At 40.2% G+C, this 22,628-nt stretch overlaps 1 protein-coding gene across 3 annotated transcripts; it reads left to right on the plus strand.

The window, feature by feature from the left end:
• Nucleotides 1-16,498: 16,498 nt before the first annotated feature.
• On the plus strand, nucleotides 16,499-22,132 carry LOC114709719 (cathepsin 8-like). 3 transcript variants are annotated; one of them, XM_028893693.2, is made up of 8 exons: nucleotides 16,501-16,565; nucleotides 17,552-17,687; nucleotides 17,963-18,085; nucleotides 18,201-18,347; nucleotides 18,823-19,047; nucleotides 19,677-19,839; nucleotides 20,639-20,756; nucleotides 21,688-22,132. In XM_028893693.2, the coding sequence occupies exons 2-8, from the start codon at nucleotides 17,562-17,564 to the stop codon at nucleotides 21,785-21,787; spliced, it is 1,002 nt and encodes a 333-aa protein (XP_028749526.1). In that variant the 5' UTR covers nucleotides 16,501-16,565; nucleotides 17,552-17,561; the 3' UTR covers nucleotides 21,788-22,132. The 3 variants fall into 3 exon arrangements, with proteins under 3 accessions (XP_037061555.1, XP_028749526.1, XP_037061554.1); XM_037205659.1 differs by lacking the exon at nucleotides 21,688-22,132 and having other exon boundaries at nucleotides 20,639-21,582; XM_037205660.1 differs by lacking the exons at nucleotides 17,552-17,687; nucleotides 21,688-22,132 and having other exon boundaries at nucleotides 16,499-16,565; nucleotides 20,639-21,582.
• The last annotated feature ends 496 nt before the right edge of the window (nucleotides 22,133-22,628 follow it).

Here is a 22,628-nt window from a genome sequence, read left to right on the forward strand (position 1 = left end):
ACAATTCCTACACATAAGCACCTAGAAAAAAAGAAGCGGGGGGGGGGGGGGGAGTAGAAACATTGTAGGAGCCATAAGAACAGGATTTGTGCTGCTGGATGGCACAGCCATATCTGATGGGAAAGGCAAAAGTCATAAGGCCAGCACAGCTGCTTGACAAAGATCCAGCAAAACGGAACCACATGATGGCTACCATGCCACCTTTGGTTTCCATTCCCACCTATTGCATACTTGGGGGACTTTTAATATTTGTACAATTTGGGGATATCGAATTGATGGAAAATGTCTTATGAATTATTTATGCCTTCCCCCCAGGAGGATTGCTTCTAAGCTTTCCCATTAAAGTCCCAAACATACTACCCCTCTTGCTTCTAGGGAGATATCCTTATCTACTTGAAAGTCTTCCTTACACCTTGGAGGTTGTGATATATATAAAGAAGCCAGTGATCTCTTTATGAATCTATGAGACATTTTTGGAACATCTGTCCCTGTATTTACTAAGGAAGAAGATAATCAAAACAATGTAAACTTAAAAAGGTAAACAAGAGTCGGTGGACTAGAGGAGTTGACCACAGATCAGATTGCAAGCCTCTTCCCACTATATACTCTGGTGGCTACCTGGCATATATAGCAACAAAGTTAGATTTGCTGGAATTACTGTTGCCACACTCAGAGACTTGTTAATAAACAAAGAATGATGTAAAAAGATGATATAAGAATGAGATATCAGGACCTCCATTTCTTAGAAAAGTTAGCACATGCAGAGCCACATTTGTGTCATGTGACCAACGAAGAACAGAATGCCATGATTAGACATACAGACAAATTCTATAAATATATAAAATATAAACATTGTATTATTCCAGAATTAAAATAACAACTGCAGCAGCTTTGGCCTGAGGATTTTTCTTGGGTACTCTGACCATTAGGAGTGAATAATACCCTGCTTGGGACATGGCAATCTGCCTGGGCTGGCTTGGAGATTTTTCTTTGGTCTAGAGTCATTATAGCCACAAAAGCTATGAGCCTGAGGACAGGCTGTCATATGCCTCTAGATTATTAAAAATTGAATTATGGGGTTAATGAGTAAAAAATAGTTAGAAAAGATAACTTTATCAATGATGATTAAACTTGGGGGGAAATTATTGTAAAGATAACTCTGTCCTGTCACAGTTTATCAATGATGACTAAAAGATACCCAAGAAGAAGTGAAACACATGTACAAAATAAAAAATGATATGATCTATGTTTTGGAACAACATGAATGTAGCACTGCTTACTAAATTCTGTATAAATAAAGAAGTACCCTGGCTGCTAGTCAGGCTGCAAGATTCTCCTGACCATCATGCCTAGCTCAGTCCTTCCTTCACTGACTCCTTATATCCTCTCTGGACCTGTCAACTGCTGGGCCCAGCTCCCAGCAGCTAGATAGTGTTTTCCAGATGGTGACAGAGAAACTGCACACATGAAATTACAACAATCTTGTTTTATAAACAAGATTTACATAATGACGTCACCAATTGATTTGCTAATGTGGACATAAGAAATTTCTTAAGCTCTCACCATTAAGTCAAAAGCTTTAGGCAGACAAATTCTTCTGAGAGATGGAGAATCAGCCTTCTCCAGGTACAAGTTCCCTGATAGGTTATTCAATCCCAAGTGGTCAGCCCCAAACACATGTGAATCAAACAATGCTAAATGGTCTAAATATGTAATATATATTTATACATGAATACATACATATATATACTTTTATATGGAGACATGCAAATACACATATACATATATGTGTATATGTGATGATACGAAGAGATCATGAAATTGACAGGGAATTAGGAATTAGGTGTTGGGGGAAGAGAGGAGTCAAAATGATGTAAACATAGAGTACTTAAATGTAAAATTATAAAAATTTAAATAAAAAAAACAAGAATTGGGTTACTTTATAAATTTTGAGGAAATGGGCATTTCTAATGAGTACATGCAGAGGTAGAATATTTTTCAATATGTTCAATTTCTACAAATTAATTTGCTTATTACCACTAAATACATTGATGATATTCACTAAAATATTGTTTGAGAATAGTATTGAAACCTTTGAATTGTCCATCAGTATATGCAAAGGAATTGTTAAATGGGTTAAGATTTATCTAATAATGGAATGTTGTTCATGCTCTGAAAATAAGGATTTTCACTGAACAGTGGATATGGAATAGGAGCACCCTACATGATCTGGACATTTAGTCTTACTACTGTAGAAGCTTTCTCTCTCTCTCTCTTTCTCTCTCTCTGCCAACACACACACACACACACACACACACACACACACACACACACACACTCCTTTCCTCCTGTCTTGCTTTCATAGTTCTGGGAGGTAATATGCATTCTCCTGGAGGAGAAAAGTAACAATAAATACTATCCAGCTGTGAACCATGTGAAATATGAAAGTCACTGACCTGGTAAGATATACCCACTGGAAAAACAGTGACCCAAACATTATAAGAGTAAGCAACCACTTTCTGAATGGATTTATGTTTGGCTCCATGAGATGAAATCCATAACTAGCAACATTATTGCATCAGAACATGTTTCTAGACAGGTGATAGGCCCTAAGGCAGTTATTCTCAACCTTCCTAATGATGCAATCCTTTAATACAGTTCCTTATGTTGTGGTGGCCCCAACTATAAAATTATTTTTGTTGCTACTTCACAACTGCAATTTTGCTAGTTATGAATCATAATATAAATATCTGATATACAGGATGTCTAATATGTGGCCCCTGTGAAAGTGTCTTTAGACCCTGTGAAAGGGTCATGACCCACATGTTGAGAACACCTGCACTGGGGGCAAGCTTACTGCCATTATTTGCTAAATGGACATAGTATTAAACTGACTCAATGTCTTATTACATCCATGGTTAAATTCATCACTCAATCCTTTTGTAGAAGCTTCTACTTGTAGTAGATGATGATTAATACAGAGACCTACAACTGGTCAGGTGCATCAGCAGCATTCTTAGCCCTAAATGGAACATATATAATGTGAACCTTCTTCTATAGGCTCAGTGATCATTATGAAAGTGGGAGTGAAAAGAGTGGGAGCCAGGGGCAGTGGGTGACTACAAGGAGACCAGTGTCTTGTGGACACACAAGGGCAGTTGCACATGTCAACTCACAGATACTGTGACAGCATGAAAAAGACTTGTGCAAGTCCAAGCAAGACCAAATCCCAGAAATGAGAGGGATCTAGGCATGAAGTCCCACCCCTCACTTTGAGTGATTGGTGATTATTAGCTGCTTGAAAATGGAGAAATATTTTTCTCTAGGACCGTAGTCTCTGGTAAGTTGACAACTCTCTAGTGAATGGCTATATATCCAGAACATTTGGTCAACACAAATTGGTCTTTATGGGTTTAAAGAAAAATAAAGTTCCAGATTTGGGTGGATAAGAAAGCGGCACAGATCTCAGAAATGTTTGGAGAGGGGGTGAATGTGATCAAAACACAGTGCATGAAGATGTTAACTTTTAAGCCTTTGATAGGCATTCTGTAATCCGTATAACCACAGAAGTTATTTCCAAAGCTATTGGTTGCTCTCCACAAATTTGTGGTAAGGCTCTATTGCTGAAGACAACTTTTATAAATTTGCCTGAATACAGAGAATTTGAACTAGTATCTAACTGGAGCCTTCACCTCCACTGACTAGTATCTGTGGTACTGAAAGGCACTCTGCACACTCCTCAATAGAGTAGAGAGGTAACCACCAACCCAGCTACAAACTGTTCAGTTTACCTGCCTGAATGATATGCTGATGCAATAGTGGCACAAATATTGTGGGTGTAACCAACCATTCTCTGATTGAATTTAAGGCTCATTCCATGAGATCAAAACCATGCATGACACTGCTCAGGTGGCCAAGAACCTGAAACTAGATAGGCCATGGACCTAAGGGAAAACCAAATATTATTCTTCTGCTAAAGGAACATAACAATAAAATAACTCCCAAAAGTGTTCTACTGTACTCATAGGTTAGTGTACCATTCAGCCATCATCAGAGAAACTTACTCCTGCAGGAGATGGTAACAATACAGAGACCCAAAACTTGACAAGATACAGAGAATGTGAAGCCTTGGAATGCTTAGTACTAAATGGGATGTCTTCATCAAAGCCCTCCCCTCAGGGCTCATGGAGCTATGTGGGAAATGGAAGTAGAAAGACTGTAAGAGCTAGAGGGAATGTGGGGAGTAAGGACTCCCTTCCTGTGAACAGTAAGTAAGTGAATCTACTCTTAACCATTGTACTAATATTCTGGCAATAATTGTACTTTGTGGGACCCTTAACAGTGGCATGTCCATGTAGTAAATTCCTATCTCCAAGAGAGGGATACTTGATGGAGCTTATTGTTGGAGGTTTGTGCTCTTTTGGCTGGGGGGGGGCTGCCACCCAGCTCCCAAATAAATCATGCACAGAGGCTTATTCTTAATTATGATTGCCTGGCTTTAGCTTGGCTTAGTTTCTAGCCAGCAACTGGTGGAAACAGATGCAAAGATCCATAGTCAAAGATTAGACTGAACTCAGGGAATCCTGCTGAAGAGAGGGAGTAAAGATTATAGGAACCAGAGGGGTCAAGGTCATCACAAGGAAAGCCACTCTGCCTCTTAAGTCCTAAGCTCCATGACTTTGTACTTCAGCATTTTTAACCCTTCCTAAATGGAACAGTGGAGAATCACTGCACAGGAAGAACTGAACCAATGTTTAGTCTCATCAACATGCTCAAGGACTAGAGGGAAGGCAAGAGTCTGTCCCTATGCCACTGTGCAATCAGACCTGCTCCTCTCTAAGCTAGCATCTGATTAATCAAAACTACACCCCAAACCATCTCTCACACTCTGACCTCATTTCATAAGATCTAGAAATGTATTTTACAGTTTAGCACACTTCTTGGAGGACCACAGTATCATTCCCTGCTCTCTCATACCTTCCTTAAAGGGCAAACTGAACAGTAAAGTGAAAAGGGAAGGATACTTGCAAAGTCCCTTCTGCTGGGGGGATTTGACTGCCACATGTAATTGTTACAGAGACTTTTCCCTGAGATCATGAATCAACCCAAGTCCAACATCCTCCAGAGTGTTGTAGTAGAATTCTAGATGAGTGAGAATGGTCAAGGCCATAATCAAGATTGGTGTGCTGTTCTCCAGAATTAAGTTGCTAATTGTTTACCTTTGGGTAAACTGTCATTTATTAAGCATGAGACAACTTTTGAGGGAGAATTTCTTGATATGATTTTATGTATCAAAATATAATTAGTTTTAAAAATTCAATTGTGAGATTATAGGTGTAAGAAAGAAATCACATGAGGAATACTGAAAAAATTTTCCTTCTATTGACTCCTCATTTTTTCACTGCCTCAATTTAAACATGGAGATATAGCAAAATGGAAAAGATATTTCACTATAGGTTATAGGTCTATTAAATTGTTTATCTGATCTTGATTTAACTGTGGTAAGTGGTACCTATTGAGAAAATTACCCCTTTCTTTTAGATTTTACAATTTGGTGGAGTACAGGTTTTTAAATTGTGTCCTTATGATTCTCTCGATTTTCATCAGTGTCAGTTATGTTCCTTGCTGTGGAATAATAGCTTAAGATGTGTTATGGAATAATAATATTGTGGAATATTTGTTTAATATTGCAAAGATGTGTTTCATTATTTTATGTTGCATTTCTTTATCTCTGTAAAGCTCTGTTACTTTGTCTGCCTAAAACACCTGGTTGATCTAATAAAGAGCTGAATGGACAATAGCGAGGCAGGAGAGAAAAATGGGTGGAGCTGCCAGGCAGAAATAATAAATAGAAGAAGAAATCTAGGCTTGGGAGAAGAAAAAAAGAAGAGGGAGGAGCAAGAAATGGAGAAGAGGATGCCAGGAGCCAGCCACCCAGCCACACAACCAGCCATGGAGTAAGAAGGAAAGAAAGGAAAATAGAATAGTGAAAGGCAAAAGCCCAGAGGCAAAAGGTTAGATGGAATAATTTTATATTAAGAAGAGCTGGTTAGAAACAAGCCAAGCTAAGGCCTGGCATTCATAAGTAAGAATAAGTCTCCATGTATTAATTTGGGAGCTGGGTGATGGGTACCCCAAGAGTAAAAAAAAGAAAGCCAACTACAGTCCCCTTTTCATTTTGATTATAGTAGTTTGGACATTCTCACTCCATCTTCTAGTTTGGATAATGGAAAGTATTTTCAACAAATGGTGTTGGTCAAGCTGGAAGGTTGCATGTCCAAGTGGATCAAAGAACTTAGCCTAAAACCAGATATTTTGAAGCTTATAGAAGAGAAAATGGGTGCTGTGGAATGTTCTGTATGTCAAATCTGTTGCTCTGATTGGTCAATAAATAAAACACTGATTGGCCAGTGGCCAGGCAGGAAGTATAGGTGGGACTAACAGAGAGGGGAATTAAGGGAACAGGAAGGGAAAGGGAGTCACTGCCAGCCGCCGCCAGGACAAGCAGCATGTGAAGACGCTGGTAAGCCATGAGCCACGTGGCAAGATATAGATTTATGGAAATGGATTCATTTAAGCTATAAGAACAGTTAGCAAGAAGCCTGCCATGGCCATACAGTTTGTAAGCAATATAAGTCTCTGTGTTTACTTGGTTGGGTCTGAGCAACTGGGGGACTGGCGGGTGACAGAGATTTGTCCTGACTGTGGGCCAGGCAGGAAAACTCTAGCTACAAATGGCACCCAACGTGTTGGCAAGAGTTTCCACTTAAAACCTGAGTAAAAAGATTCTAAAACGGAGCTAAAAACATTTCCTAGTTGTCTCTTTCAAGCTAGCAGCAGCCTGCGGTGTGTTTGAGCTACTATGGCGGGTTCCTGGCTTGTGTGCTCAACCTGCAGTATGGCAGGAATGAGGCCTCTGCAAGTGGCACATTAAGCTGCATGGTGGATTTAGCCTTTGCTAGTACAAAACAAAAAAGAGGTTTCTGGGCTACACGCTGCTTTGATAGAAGCAATAGACCCACTATTTCTGAGAGTTGATGACTCCCAGAGCTGGCGGAAAATGTACCACCGCCATGTTGGGAAGCTGAAGTGGGTGGAGCCAACAGCCACATTTCAGTCTTAGAAGGCTGCAGTTTAAAGCAACAGGCTCAAGGTAAAATAAAAAATAAGCCACATAAAGATGGCTAGCACACAGAGAATCTGGATTATGTTCTCTTTGATATTTGTAACTGAAGAAAAATATTTGATTGCAAAAGCTGTTAAGTTATGCCAAAATGTATATTTTAAAGGTACCTTGACTTCAAAATTTGGATATAAGGATATGTTGCTTTGGAAAAGAGGCTCTGCTTTTGTTTCTACAGAAAGTCAGAGGTTATGGATTTGTTCCAGATTAAGATACATCAGGTTTAACCAGCCAAGACCCCCTGAAAGGTCTCCAATGACACCAAGGCCCAGATGACCCAATATCCAGAACCGTTTCAAGGCAACTGGCTCAGACGATACACCCTCACGGACTACTCCATAATTCTAAAATTTTCTTTGTGTCCCCATAAGATACAGCGCCCCCCTCCAGCAGGAAGTAGTAAGAGAAGCTACACCCAAATTCCCAAATATACTAAGCTGGCTTTGGAGATGTGTAAAAGTTAAAACCTTCCTTTTTAAAAAAGAAAAGGGGAAGTGCTGTGGGATGGTCTGTATGTCAAATCTGTTGCTCTGATTGGTCAATAAATAAAACACTGATTGGCCAGTGGCCAGGCAGGAGGTATAGGTGGGACTAACAGAGAGAAGAATTAAGGGAACAGGAAGGGAAAGGGAGTCACTGGCAGTCACTGCCATGACAAGCAGCATGTGAAGATACCGGTAAGCCACGAGCCACATGGCAAGGTATAGATTTATGGAAATGGATTAATTTATGCTATAAGAACAGTTAGCAAGAGGCCTGCCACGGCCATACAGTTTGTAAGCAATTTCCCACAGCAATTAACAACTAATAAATGGAACCTAATGAAACTGAAAAGCTTCTGTAAGGCAAAAGACACCATCAATTGGACAAAGCAGCAGCCTACAGAATAGGAAAAGATTATTACCAACATCACATCTGATAGAGATCTAATATCCAAAATATATAAAGACCTCAAGAACTAGATAACAAAAGAAGTGTGAATAATTAAATTAAAATAATGAGGTACAGAACTAAACAGAGAATTCTCAATAGATGAATCTTAGATGCCTGAGAAACACTTAATGGTCAAAGTTGTTAGCCATCAGGGAAGTACAAATCAAAACTACTTTGAGATTTCATCTTGCACCTGTCAGAATGATTAAGATCAATAACACAAATGACAGCTCATGCTGGAGAGGATGTGGAGCAAAGGTAACAATCCTGCACTGCTAGGGGAAGTGCTAACTTGTACAGCCACTATGTGAATCAATATAGCAATTCCTAAGAAAATTGGGAGTTAATTTACCTGAAGACTCAGCTATACCATTCTTGGGCACATATCCAAAGGATGCTGCATACTACCACAAAGACACTTGCTCAGCAATGTTCACTGTGGCTTTATTCATAATTACCAGAAACTGGAAACAACCTAGATGTCCTTCAACTGAAGAACAGATAAAGAAAATGTGGTACATATACACAATGGAGTATTACTCAGCTCTTACTAATGGAGTCTGGAATGGCCATCTTTTGTAGCCAAGCAAGGCTTCCAATGGCTGAATTGGGTTGCATTTACTTGAGTTCTTGCTTGATAGGGTCCTGTGGAGATTCATAACAATCAAGGCTGATGCTAGAGATACTAGAACAGAGGGTCACTCTCCAAAAACTGACAGCAGGGTCCCATTGCTGAGGACAACATCGACAGAGCTCATTGAATGTGGCAAGATTGACCTGGTACCTGCATCGAGTCTTCACTTCTAAGTTCTAGTCTCTTTGGTGTGGAAAAGTACTGTGCAGGCTACCAAAATGTGGACAGCAACCCAGGCACAAAAACTTTGACCTACAATGTGTCCTGACTGAAAGAAGTGCTGGGGCAATAGCAGTGCAGAACTTGTGGGAGAGGCCAACCAATGTCTGATTTAACTCGAGGCCCACTGCACAGAAGGGAGTCCATGCCAAACAATTCTTGGGGGGCCAGGAACTGAAGACTGGATAGCCCAGAGACCTAGGGTAGAACTAAATGTACCTGCCCCCCCAAAAAAAATCAAAGAATTGATTCCTAATGATATCTGCTATATTCATAGATCTCTTCCTTGTCCAGTCATCAACAGAGAAGCTTCCTTTGGACTCAGATGGGACTGGCTGCAGAGGCCCACATAGAGATATTATGAGGAGACAGAGTCGAAATTGGAGGTCTCCATCGGGTCCCTCCTCTTGGAGTTTGGAGAACTCCTTGGAAGAGGAGCAGGAAAGATTGTAGGAGTCAGGAGGGATTGAGGGAGCCAGGAAAACATGGTTCACTGAAGCAACTAAGCAGGGCTCATATGGGTTCACAGAATCTGAAAAGTCAAGCATGTGGCCTGCATGAGTCTGCACAGGTCCTCTGTGTGTATGTTACAGGTATTAGTTTAGTGTTTTTGTGGGACCCCTAAAAGTGGGTGAAGATGTGTTTTAGACTCCTTTGGCTGCTCTTGGGACTCTTTCCCCCTATTGGATTGCCTTGTTCAGCCTCAATATGAGGCATTTTGCCTTTTCTTTTTATGTCTTATTTTGTCCTATCTGGTCATTTTCTCTGGAAGTCCTGCTCCTTTCTGAACGGAAACAGAGGGGGAGTGGATCTAGGGTAGATGTGAGGTAGGGGGAGCTGAGAGGAGTGGAGGGAGGGGAAACTGGCTGGGATGTATTGTATGAGAGAAGAATCTATTTTCAATAAATAATTAATGAAAGTGAGAAAGTCAAAGGAAGGGAAGAGGAAAGAAAGGAAATGAAAAGGAAGAAATAAAAGAAAATATGAAGTAAAAAAGGTAAAGCAAGAGAGGGAGGGAAGGATGGAAGGAGAGAGAGAGAGAGAGAGAGAGAGAGAGAGAGAGAGAGAGAGAGAGAGAGAGAGAAAGGCAGGGAGGAATTCATCCAGATCTAGAATATTAGAATACAATACCAATGGTTGAAATCAGTCTGGTGTTCACAAAGAACTTTCCATAGAAACTACAGAGCTATATGTCTCTCCATGACAAATTAACACATTTGTTAAAGTGAACTCATCAACATAAATGTTCTACCACCAATACTTATACTAGCCATAATGATGGCAAATGTTTTTCAATTGAAGAATAAATAAATGAAATGTATGTTAATACAATAAAATAATTTAGCTGTACACTGAAGTATTGGTGTATTTTATAGCATGAGTGATCTTAAAAGCATTGTAAAAAATTAACACGAAATTTATAAAATTACTTTATAGTTTTATTCATATAATATTTTTAGACTAGAGGAGTCCATAAAATATAATATAGATTATAGATAAAGGAGAATTTAGCATAAAAAAACATGTTTTTTTTCTGAATTGAAGTAATTTTTCTAGAACTACATAGTATTAATGGAAGCATGACCAGGAAAATATGACATGAAACATTAATTTTGAGGTGCAGAAAAATGTTTTATGTTTACCACAGTAAAAATAAATTGTTGCATATATGCAAACAATTCTGACATGGTGGCACATGCCTTTAATCCCTGCATTCTGGAGGCAGAAGCAGGCAATTCCCAGTGTGTTGCAGGCTAGCCTGGTCTACATAGTGACTTCCAGGTCAGCTAGGGTTACATAGTGACACTTTGTCTTAAAAATGAATGAAAGAGGCCGGGGTGGTGGTGCACGCCTTTAATCCCAGTACTTGGGAGGCAGAGGCAGGTGGATCTCTGTGAGTTCAAGGCCAGCCTGGGCTACAGAGTAAGTTCCAGGAAAGGTGCAAAGCTACACAGAGAAACCCAGTCTCAAAAAAAAAAAAGAATGAAAATTGACCACCCCATTCCTTTATGTTCTCATTCCTCATCCCCTACCCTCCATTGCACCCCCCACCCCCTACCCTCCACTGTGCCCCCATCCCAACTTTACTCATAAAAATTTCATCTATTTCCCCTTTCTAGGGTGATCCATGGACCTCTCTTTGGGTCCTCCTTGTTAGCTAGCTTCTCTGGAGCTGTGGGTTGTAGTCTGATTATCTTGAGTATCTACTTATAGTGGAGAGGGTGCCTGAACTGGCTTACCCTAGTAATCAGATTAGTGAATACCCTAACTGTCATCATAGAGCCTTTCTCCAGTAACTGATAGAAGCAGATGCAGAGATCCACAGCCAAACACTAGGTCAAGCTCCAGGAGTTGAATTGAGGAGAGAGAAGAGGGATTCTATGAGCAAGGGGCATCAAGATCATGTTGGGGAAACCAACAGAGACAACCAAACCAAACTAGTGGGAACTCGTGAAATTTAGACCAACACTTATGGAGCTTCCACAGGACTGGACAAGGCCCTCTACGTAAGTGAGACAGTTGTGTAGCTTGATCTGCCTAAGGGGGCCCTGGCAGTAGGATCAGGATCTGTCCCCGGTGCATGAGCTGGTTTTTTGGAGCCCACTACCTATGATGGGATACCTCACACAGCCTTGAGGCAGGGGGAAGGGCTTGGACCTGCCTCTACTGAATGTACTAGACTGTGCTGACTCCTTTTTTTTTTTTTTTTTTTTTGTTTTTTTCGAGACAGGGTTTCTCTGAATAGCTTTGCGCCTTTCCTGGAGCTCACTTGGTAGCCCAGGCTGGCCTCGAACTCACAAAGATCCGCCTGCCTCTGCCTCCCGAGTGCTGGGATTAAAGGCGTGCGCCACCACCGCCCGGCTTGCCTTACCTTCTTATAGGAGGGAAAAGGGGGTGGGTTGGAGGGAGAAGTCTGGAGGGGTAGGAGGAAGGAAGAGGGGGGTATGTGATTGGTATGTAAAATGAATAAAAAAATTCTTAATAAAAAAGAATGAAAGAATGAATGAATAAATGTTAGAGTGAAAATGAATGCTAGTATCTTCTTGTGATCAGGAGAAAAAAATAGTTACGATGTTTGAATTGAGAGAGAGAGGTACATGCAAGACCAACTTTACACACAGAGGTATTCCCTGAAGTCAAACGCAGATATTGGGGGGTGTAACTATCAGCTAACATTGCAATGCTTGCCAGTCACTTGAGAGCATGCAATGTCACAAGCAGGACTTAGAGATGAGAGTTGAGCTTTAGATTGTTCAACCTCATACCCTCATCCTATCCAGTTATTTGCCTACAAACTCAACACTGAGCCTAACAACCTCAAGAGGGATGGGCTATGATTCTTAGGGCCATCAGGAATGAGATTCTAAGTCTCTCTGTAAGGACATGCTGTCTGTCTCATAAAGGTGCCGTCTCACCTAGTATACCATTGGAAAAAGAAAATGTAGGTATTTGAGAAAATTGTCTGTGACACTTAATAAAATGTAACTAGGAAGACTTCACTAAGGGTCATGAATATAGATAGCTAAAAGGATGAATGATACATGGGGTCCTGCACTGAAGAAGAGGGCTTAAGCACAGCATACACTCATGTAAAGGGAATGTGTGGTGGTATTGTGTTCCCCAATATATTGTGCACCCCAATAAACTTATCTGGGGTCAGGGAACAGAACAGCCACTAGACATAGAGGCTAGAAAATGGTGGCATACACACCTTTAATCCTAGCATTCTGGAGGCAGAGATCCATCTGTATCTCTGTGAGTTCAAAGACATACTGGAAAAAGCCAGGCAAGGTGACACATGCCTTTAATGCCAGAAAATGATGGCAGGAAGCAGAAAGGTATATAAGGCATGAAAATCAGGAACTAGAGTTGTTTAAGCTCTTAGGCTTTTGAGTAGCAGTTCAGCCGATGTCTATTTGGATGAAGATTCAGAGGCTTCCAGTCTGAGGAAACAGGATCAGCTGAGGAATTAGCAAGGTGAGGTGCCTATGGCTTGTTCTGTTTCTCTGATCTTTCAGCATTCACCCCAATACCTGGGTTCGGGTTTGTTTTTATTAATGAGATCTTTTAAGATTCATGTTACACCTGGCACCCAATGTTCGTGGTACAAATTCATAAAAAAGCTGCTTGCCTCTGGCCTTGCAGGACCCAGCTCAGGCCTGAGCTACACTCGGCCACTTGTGGTGGTACATGCCCATAGGATTTACTGAAGGAGCCAGAGGCAGGAGGATCCCGAGGCAGGAGGTGGTAGGACCATGGAGGCAGAGGCTGTTGCTCTGAGTTACCTGATTCTCATCCTGTTGGTGACTGCAATGATGCTGCTACCTGGGATGAAGTGTTTACTGCTGCTTGTTCAGAGAAGAATTGCCAGAACCATTGTGATACAAGAAAGCATTGCCAAAGGTCAGTTTTGAAAAATTTGGCAAGACAAATGGTGGGGAGAAATTGCTGTGAAGATTTTCTCTTCTAGGGAAGAATGTTCATGGTTCCAAGAGACAGACATTTATCAGACTGTGATTGCTCCAAACTACAGAGGAGGCAAAAAAAAAAAAAAAAAAAAAAAAAAAAATCTGCAGGAAACATGACCATGCCTAACGGCAATTTTGAAATCTTCAAAAGGATGACAGGATCCCACAACGATGATTCTCAAGGACTATGGTAAAGCCATTAAGCTGATTAACACCACAGAAAGATTGGCTTTGGACTACAAACTGCTCAGGACAGTTTCCAGATGGCTAGCTGATATGATCCAGATTCACAGACAACTTGAGCAAGGACTTGAGACAAACCCTACATTTTCCCATTATGCAGAGACTGGACAACAAATGATACAGCTACCTCTCCCAGGACTTGACAATTAACCCCAACATTTTCTTTTCAGGATACCCAAAAGATGTGTTTGCCCCCAGAAAGCAGGAAGTAATTTTAAGAACATGACGCCCACATTCCCAAGAGGTGGGGTGGGTGTTTTTTGGTTGTTCAATGGCTTATGGATAATTACTATTGTTTATGATGGTTGGTTACAAGTTGTTAATTGTTAATGGTCAAAAAAAAAAAAAAAAAGCTAAACAAAGGAGATTAGATACAGGGTTCTTTTTTAAAAGAAAAAGAAAAAGGACAAAGAAGATATAGGAAAGGGTAGATCATTGAATCTACTCTGAAAAAAGGGAAAATATAGAAATGATAAGATAAAAGGTAGATTTTTGTATCTACTAAAAAAAGAATATGGATAATATGATAAGATAAAAAGGGAGATTATTGAATCTACTATTAAAAAGTAACTACTTGTTTTAAATAGGATAATTAATGAAAATTTTTTATCTGAATTTGTCAAATGTTAATGGACTGGACATTGTTATATATTAATGGAGATTTTTGTCTGAATCTGTCAAATGTTAATGGACTAGACATTTGTTAATGTAATTCTTGACTCTATATGTTCTATATACTTATTGGATATAGTTTTTCTTGTATTAGTTATAAGATTTTTAAAATTTTAGACAACAAAGGGGAAATGTGGTGATATTGTGTTCCCCAATATATTGTGCACTCTAATAAACTAATCTGGGGTCAGAGAACAGAACAGCTACTAGACATAGAGGCCAGAAAAGAGTAGATAGCCAAATAGTAGAAAAAATTTTACAGAGAAACAGAAAAAGCTTTCATGAGCAGGACTCTGCCTAGGCAAATGTTCACCATCCTTGCTTACAGACAGGTGAGGATGAGAAGACTTCACCTGGTGTGGAGTGGAGGAAGATAAATCTGATTAGATATGATTGGTGATCAGATATCAATAATTGTAGATGAATTTCTAAGTGGTCTTATTAAATAAAGAACATGGAGCCAAATATAGGGGTGAAAGCCTTATCGATCAGGGAAATAGTGAGAGCCACCAACCACCTTACCTCACCAGCTCTGTAGCTTCTAAAATGCCATAACTTCCTGTCTACCCAGGCTTTTATTGCCTTGCTGTTCTGCCCTCTCATTGACTCTTAGCCCAGCTACCTCACTTCCTTGTTATTGCCTGTCTGTACATACCTCCAGGTCTCTATGGTTGGGACTGGGATTAAAGGCATGTGTCATCATGCTTGGCTCTGTTCCCTAGTGTGACCTTGAACACACAGAGATTGGATTAAGGGTGTGTGCTACCACTGCCTGACTTTTGTGTTAACTTAAAATGGCTTGCTATTTCCTCTGATATCCAAGCAAACTTTATTTATTAATATACAAATAAAATATCACCTCAACTAATGATTGTGATGACCTGAGTTATCAGGATTGTTGCTGGAAATGGAATGACTCAAAGACATGCACATTGTTAGAAGACTTAAAGTTCTGAATCAAGCAATACAGGCATTACTCAACAGACATTGAATAACAGGTATTTTGAAGACTTATGGCTTTAATATTGTATTACTCATTCTAACATAAATATCTTTCAGTGTTTCCCACTTTTAGACATTTCTTGATTAAGTTTAGATTTATGAATGTTGGACAGTGTAGGCTGTAGGGTTGACATGTATCATATCTGTCAGCCTGGACCCGAGGAAACAAACAAATTCAGCAATCAGTAGACAAACCAAATGTTGGCCTTGAGCATCACCCACCTTTAAGCTTCTTGTGAGAACCAGTTGTGTTCCACCTTGACATAGGGGAACAGCATCCCAGGGTCTGTATTCTCACAGGATCTCACTGTAGCTGTGGACTAATCATGAAATACTAGACTAGAACATACTCAGTACATTCCATGGATAGTAACCAAAACCTCTCACTCCACTCTAAAGTAACTATTTGTACAGGATAGTTTTATGTCAACTTGACACAAGCTAGAGTCATCATAGAGGAAGGAGCCTAAATTGAGAAAATGCCTCCAAATGATTGGGCTGTAGGTAAGCCTGTAGTTCATTTTCTTAATTAGCGATTTATTAGGAAGTGCCAAGCCCATTATGCCTGGTGACGTGCCTGGGGTGGTGATCCTGAATTCTATAAGAAAGCAGCAAGCCATGATGAGCAAGCCAATAAACAGAATCCCTCCATGACTTGTGTATCAGTTTCTGCCTCCAGGTCTCTGCTCTGCTTGAGTTCCTGTGCTGACTTCCTCTGATGATGAACCCTGAGGTGGAAGTGTATATAAATCCTTTCCTCCTCAAGTTTCTTTTGTCATGATGTTTCATCACAGCAACAGTAACACAAAGACACTGTTAGGCTGAAATTATGAACAGCTTTACAAGGAAACCCTTTTTCTTGAACAACTCACGAAAAAAAGCATCAAGTATTACATGATCCAAGGAGGAAAAGCTGGTTCTTTGCCTTCCTCTTACAAGGTTCAAAGGTTCATCTCCACGTAGTCTATTGAGGCAACCCACACCCACCCCTTCAGGACAGGTGGGATCAGATCTCAGCATGTGTCCCAGAGCCTGGAGGCCTAATCCAGTCACCAGCACAGCCAATCAGAAGAATAGCAAGACTGAGTTACTGGCCAGAAACTTTGTATTTAAGGCCCAAGTGAATTGCAGCGGGGCCAGATCCTGGGACCTCAGCCATGTCTTAAGAATTGAATCTGTGGAGTGCATCAATGCATCATAATTCTTCCTGGTAAGACCCTATCTCCTCTAAGACAGAATGAGAAGTGACACTGGATAAGAGAACTCTTTTGGGGAATCAGACGGAGTCTCCAGGAATGAGATTATCTTCTCAAAATGTGTGGACCCAGATGGGTCAACTTGTCATTGAGTTGACTTATCAACTTGTTCCCATAAAGTACAAGTCTGGGTCTTTATACAGAGTAATTTAGCTGGTCCTTGTGCTTCAGGTATCATTTCCTTCTCCTCCTGCACCAATAGGGCTCATCCTCTTGTTCATTGCCACTGGGAAAAATACAGTATTCTTCATTGACATGTTCAGAAGTATTAGTAGATTACATGGACCTCATTCAGTCTTATAGTGAGTGCTGTTTAAGAAACACATTAAGTCATGACTTGAATCCTGGGAGTGACGATCCCTTTTCCATTCAACCCTTTTCTCACTGAAGTAGTGAGTGGGGTGTATAATCACAAAGGTAGAACCAAGGGACTTATATCTCATATTTTCAAAGGAGAACAGTTCAGAAAATTTTCATTCAAGAGGGGAGTTTTCATGACAAGCTCATATAATGACTAGATAAGGATATGAATGTTGTTTGGCTACAACTCTTGTGATTATCTTATGGTTAGCATCAGATGCCATATAAGACAAGCTTTGCTTCATACAAATCCATGTCCTAAGTCACCAATTGTGTAACTTTTCAATTTTGAGGTGCATGGACATCCTTCTAGAAATGAAAGTTTGCACGACACAGACTGTTTCTATTCCTAGAATTCTGGACACATGCTTTGCATTTTGGTGGAGCAACTAAATACTATCCCTAGCATCTTTACCCAAAATACATTATTTATCCACTTCCAAAGTCTGTGGATAAATATTTGAAAAAGTACTTCCAGTAATTTTATCCACCACAGATGTCTTATTTCTCAGGAAGGAGTAAGAGGCATATTAGAAGTGTCGCTGTAGTCCTATCTCCATTTTTCCTCCTCACCCTCCAGGTCTTGAGAGATGACTCCTTTTGTCCTCCTGGCCATCCTGTGTTTGGGAGTAGCCACAGCTGCTCCATCATCTGATATCAGTTTGGATTCTGAATGGCAGGAGTGGAAGACAAAATATGGAAAAAAGTACAGCCTGGTTAGTAATATGAAAACTGTCCCACAGTTGTTGTTGAGTCTATGGGTGCAACAGAGGTCATAGAGACCACCTCTTATTCAGGAATTGACCAAAGTCATCCACTGAGAGAACAGGGGGCCAGGATCTCTGTTTCTAGGTGTGTGGCCAATGACTTCTGATGCAGGGTCCTGAGATCTGTCTTATGATCTGTATTCACCTCTAGCAGTGAGTCCCCTTGATCAGCTTGTGTAGGGGTTTGATTAGAAAGAAATGTCATCCATTATGTTCATTTCCAGGAGGAAGAAAGACAGAAGAGAACAGTATGGGAAGAAAACATGAAACTGGTCAAACAGCACAATATGGAATATAGCCAAGGGAAGAATGGCTTCACCATGGAAATGAATGCCTTTGGTGACATGGTGAGTGTGATAGGCATTGCTTCACATGGTGGGTTTTCTGTTTGTTTGGTTTGGTTTTTTTCAATTCTTTATGTGAAGACTTGCTTTTTAATGATTTATGTTCTTTTCCTTGAAGACTGGTGAAGAATTCAGAAAAATGATGACTGATATTCCAGTCCAGACTCTTAGGAAAAGGAAAAGTATCCAGCAACGTATGGTCAGTTATGTCCCCAAATTTGTAGATTGGAGTAGGAGAGGCTATGTGACTCCTGTGAAGAGACAGGTACGACAGCATCACATGATTGTCTTAACTACGGGGGAGACAAAGAGAACTGACATCTCTGTATGTTGAGTGTGGAGCGACACATAATTCACTTTTAATAATATATATATTTTATTTTTAGAACGTTTCATATGTTTGTACAATGCAAATTGATCATATCCATCCACCATTACCTCTTTCTACCTAGAGACCTCCTGCCAATCAGTCTCCAGACTTCATGTCCTATTTATTGTTAGTAATAGCAATCAGACAACATTATGTCATGTCCATATGTTAATCTACACACATGTGCAAGTGTGTGTGACAATTCAGTGGGGCCCAGGAAAACTGCCAGCAGTCAGGTCCCCAAGAAGAATGAAAATCCCTCCCTTGTCAACAATCACCTGCTAATAGTTCATTTGTTGACACAGTATTCAGCTGTCTGATTTCGAGGTATTATTTGTTTGTGAATGACTGTCTTTTCTTTTCTGCTTAGGGTATATGTAATTCTTGTTGGGCTTTTTCTGTGGCTGGTGCCATAGAAGGACAGATGTTCCGAAAAACAGGCAGACTGGTCTCACTGAGTCCACAGAACCTTGTGGATTGCTCTAGACCTGAAGGCAATCTGGGATGTTATGAAGGGAATACTTACTATGCTTTAAAGTATGTAAAGCATAATGGAGGTCTAGAGGCTGAGGCAACCTATCCATATGAGGCAAAAGTAAGTGGATTTTTTTTTGGTTTTTGAGACAGGGTTTCTCCATGTAGTTTTGGTGCCTGTCCTGGATCTTGCTCTGTAGAATAGGCTGGCCTCAAACTCACAGAGATACTTCTGGCTCTGCTTCCCAAGTGGTGGGATTAAAGGCATGTGCCACCACTGCCCAGCTGTAAGTGGATCTTTTATGCTAGTGTTGTTTTAGCCAGCTTCAGGCAAGGGGTAATTACAGGATAATTCACTGTGTTCAGAACTCACATTGGAAGGTTGAATCACTGCATACCATCAGTGGTCTCATTAGAGTATCAGTCTTTGCACATGCTTCTAATGTGATGGTTTCCATGTAGCTGTTGATGCTTCTATGTACACAGAGAATATACAAACCATTCCACATATAATGGAGATTTCTCCCTGTGAATATTTTGTACAGACTTCAAGACCTATGTGGTGTCATGGAAGACATGAGAGTTGATTTTCAGTTCCAAATCTCCAGTAACATTTCACTTCCTGGGATGATTTATAACAATCCAGACATGGGGATGCTCAACTGCAAAGTGCAGGGTTGTGGTTCTGATGGATGCTCCCCAGGAGGTGGGTGGAAGTAACTGAGCCTCTTATCTCTTTACCTTTTAAAGGAAGGACGCTGCAGGTACCGTCCTGAACATTCTGCTGCTAGAGTCACAGACTTTGTGTTCGTCTCAAAGAATGAGGAAGCCTTAATGCATGCTGTAGCAACTATAGGGCCCATCTCTGTTGGAATTGATGCTAGACATGAATCTTTCAAGTTGTATAGGGGAGGTAAGCAAGTGCTCCTTGGTGTTTCTCAACCTTTGAGTCTCAACCATTTTGGGGGGAGAACAGACCTTTTCCAAGGGGTCACATATCAGATATCTTGCATACCAGATATTTAGATTATGACTCATAATAGTAGCAAAATTACAGTTAATAAGCAGCAATGAAAATAATTTTATGGTTGGGGAGTCAGCACAACATGATGAAATGTATTAAAGGGTCGCGGCATTAGGAAGGTTGAGAACCACTGTTCTAGATATTAATGAGGAATGATTATGAAACTCCTGCTAGGTGTAGAGAGCAGTTTTCTATGTATAACATTTGATCTTAATAATTAGATCATCAGATTTACATCTATTGTTATGCAATAATCAGGTGTGTGGTTTCCATTCAACATGTCATTCCTATGCCTGTGAGCACTTCATAATTTATAATTATTAAGCTTAATTAATCAATTTTTCTCTACTTAGTGTACCTTAAGATACTGAGAGATTGTCTTTTTAGAAATGAATTCTAAAGAATGTCTTGAATTAAGCACTTTATGTTCATTCTTGGAATGGTGTCTTATTAGTGAAAACCCAAGGTGAGAAGACATCATACACATGTAGGAAAGCATTTATTCATAAAATTATGCTCATTTGTATTTCTTTGGCATTTGATGAGAACCTGCCTCAGGATTCCTGTTAACAATGGGTCCTATTTCTGCTGGACTTTTTTTTCCCAATTAGAAAATGCCTTACTTACTTTTGGCCATGGTCACTATTAAGTTGCTGGGGCCTCTCACTCCTTTGATTTTATTTTTCAGGTATTTATTATGAGCCAAATTGCAAGAGTGATGTCATCAATCACTCTGTTCTGTTAGTTGGGTATGGCTATGAAGGAAGAGAATCAGATGGCAGGAAATATTGGCTGATAAAGAACAGGTATAAATTGCAAATATTATTTATATTTAAATTTCCAAATGGACTTTCTGTTTGGAGTCAGAATCTGGGTAAGAGTTATTTTATTTTGATCAATTGTATATGTGTATGTAGTATGCCTATTTGCATGTGTGTGTGAGCCAATGCTGATATCAGTTGTTTTCCTTAGCTGTTCTCCTTTGAGGCAGCAGATTTCACTGATCTTAGAGTTTACTGTTTTGTGTAGTTGCTCAGCAAGCCCGCTGTAGGTATGTCTTCACTTACAGTATTTCAGGCAAGCTTCAGTGACTCCTGGCTTTAAAGAAATTATTATTTTCACTCATGTGAGGATGTTTGTGTGAGTTTATTCTACATGTGAGCAGGTGCCCAGGGAGACCTGAAGAGGACATCAGATTTCCCCAAACTGTAGTTACAACAGGCTGTGAGCCGATTGACTTGGTTGCTGGGAAAAGAACAAAGGCTCTGTAAAAAAGCCCCATGTTCCTAGGCATGGATCCTTCTCCAGCCCCCATCCTGGCTTTTAGTGGGATCCTGGACTTGAACTTCAGTTCTTTCTAGTTTATGGCCAGCACTTGACCCTTTGAACTTTCTCTATGGCTGGAACAACCAGCTCATAATGTGTGATCACAATGTTCAGATTCAGCTACCAGTTTCCTTGGGTGCTAATATCGTACTGGTGTCATTGATTTTTCTAAAAGCTAGCATATTTGTTAGCTCTGTGCCACGTGTGGATGGAAAGATGCCCTGCTTTTTCACTGCTATGACTTTTACAGTCCTATCTGAGACAAGTCTTGGTTCTTGGAAGTTGACATTCTGCATTTTCTGATCATTTTGTTAAGTTGGCTTCTGGCTCAGTGTTTACATGAGGAGTTATTGTAATGAATCCACTGTCCTGTGTTCTTTTTAACTAAATGGGAAACATGGTTTCTTTCAGTCATGGTGAAAGATGGGGCATGAATGGCTACATGAAGATTGCCAGAGACAGGAACAACCATTGTGGAATTGCTACATATGCCATCTACCCCAGAGTGTAAGCTGCCTGAAGGGAGCAAGGAAGGATTAGACTGGGGATAGCCTGTAAAGGTGAAGCACTTCCCCTTTAACATGAATAATCTCTGCTGCATGGATACAAACACTTGAGTGACTGAAGAACACACTGTGATGTGAATTCTGTGGTGTGTTTATTCCAGTAAGGCATGACAGCTACTGTAACTGAAGCTCTGCACTGATTTGTATCTGGTTCCTGTAGTAACCTGATTTTAATTTTTTAAGGACTGTGCCAAATGATGTCTTTAAAAAGATTTAATCAAACGTAGTGTCTGTCTTCTTATGGTTTTGATTGTGGTGATTTTTTAAAATTTAAGTAATTAATTTTACTTTATTTAATACATGTTTTAGTTAAAAAATTATATTACTCCTCCCTTTTCCTTCCTTCCTCCAACCCCTCCCATGACTCCTTCCTCTTACTCCTCACAAATCTCTCCTCATTTCTTCTCAAATTGATGGATATATAATAAACCTCATGAATCTAATTTTGTTGTTTATGTGCACAAGACTTCAGAACTGGTCACTTTGCATTGTAGTTGATTAGGGGTTTGTTCCTGGGAGAGCTCATTCTCCTTCTCTTAACATTCACAACTCCTGCATTTAATGCATAGGGGACATTGTGGAAGAGAGGGCAGAAAGACTAAAAGACAGGGGATCATGAAGTCTGTGATGAGACTCTGTCTCCTAGAAATGGCTGCTGGTATGATACATGAACAATAACATTATCAGTAGACATACTAACTCAGAAGGAGGACCATCTCAAGATTCTCACTCTAAGGCAAAGGACTACAGGTTATTAATTCAGTGAGTTTTTTGTATTCAAACAAG

This window comes from Peromyscus leucopus, chromosome 5 (genome assembly GCF_004664715.2).
Source record: "Peromyscus leucopus breed LL Stock chromosome 5, UCI_PerLeu_2.1, whole genome shotgun sequence".
NCBI lineage: Eukaryota > Metazoa > Chordata > Mammalia > Rodentia > Cricetidae > Peromyscus > Peromyscus leucopus.

What these genes read in the sequence shown, in the direction of transcription:
- LOC114709719 (XM_037205659.1), top strand. Translation starts at nt 17,562, where the DNA reads ATGACTCCTTTTGTCCTCCTGGCCATCCTGTGTTTGGGAGTAGCCACA. An exon ending in CCTATCCATATGAGGCAAAA is followed by an intron (nt 19,048 to 19,676) that starts GTAAGTGGATTT and finishes TACCTTTTAAAG; the next exon opens with GAAGGACGCTGCAGGTACCG. An exon ending in TTTCAAGTTGTATAGGGGAG is followed by an intron (nt 19,840 to 20,638) that starts GTAAGCAAGTGC and finishes TTTATTTTTCAG; the next exon opens with GTATTTATTATGAGCCAAAT.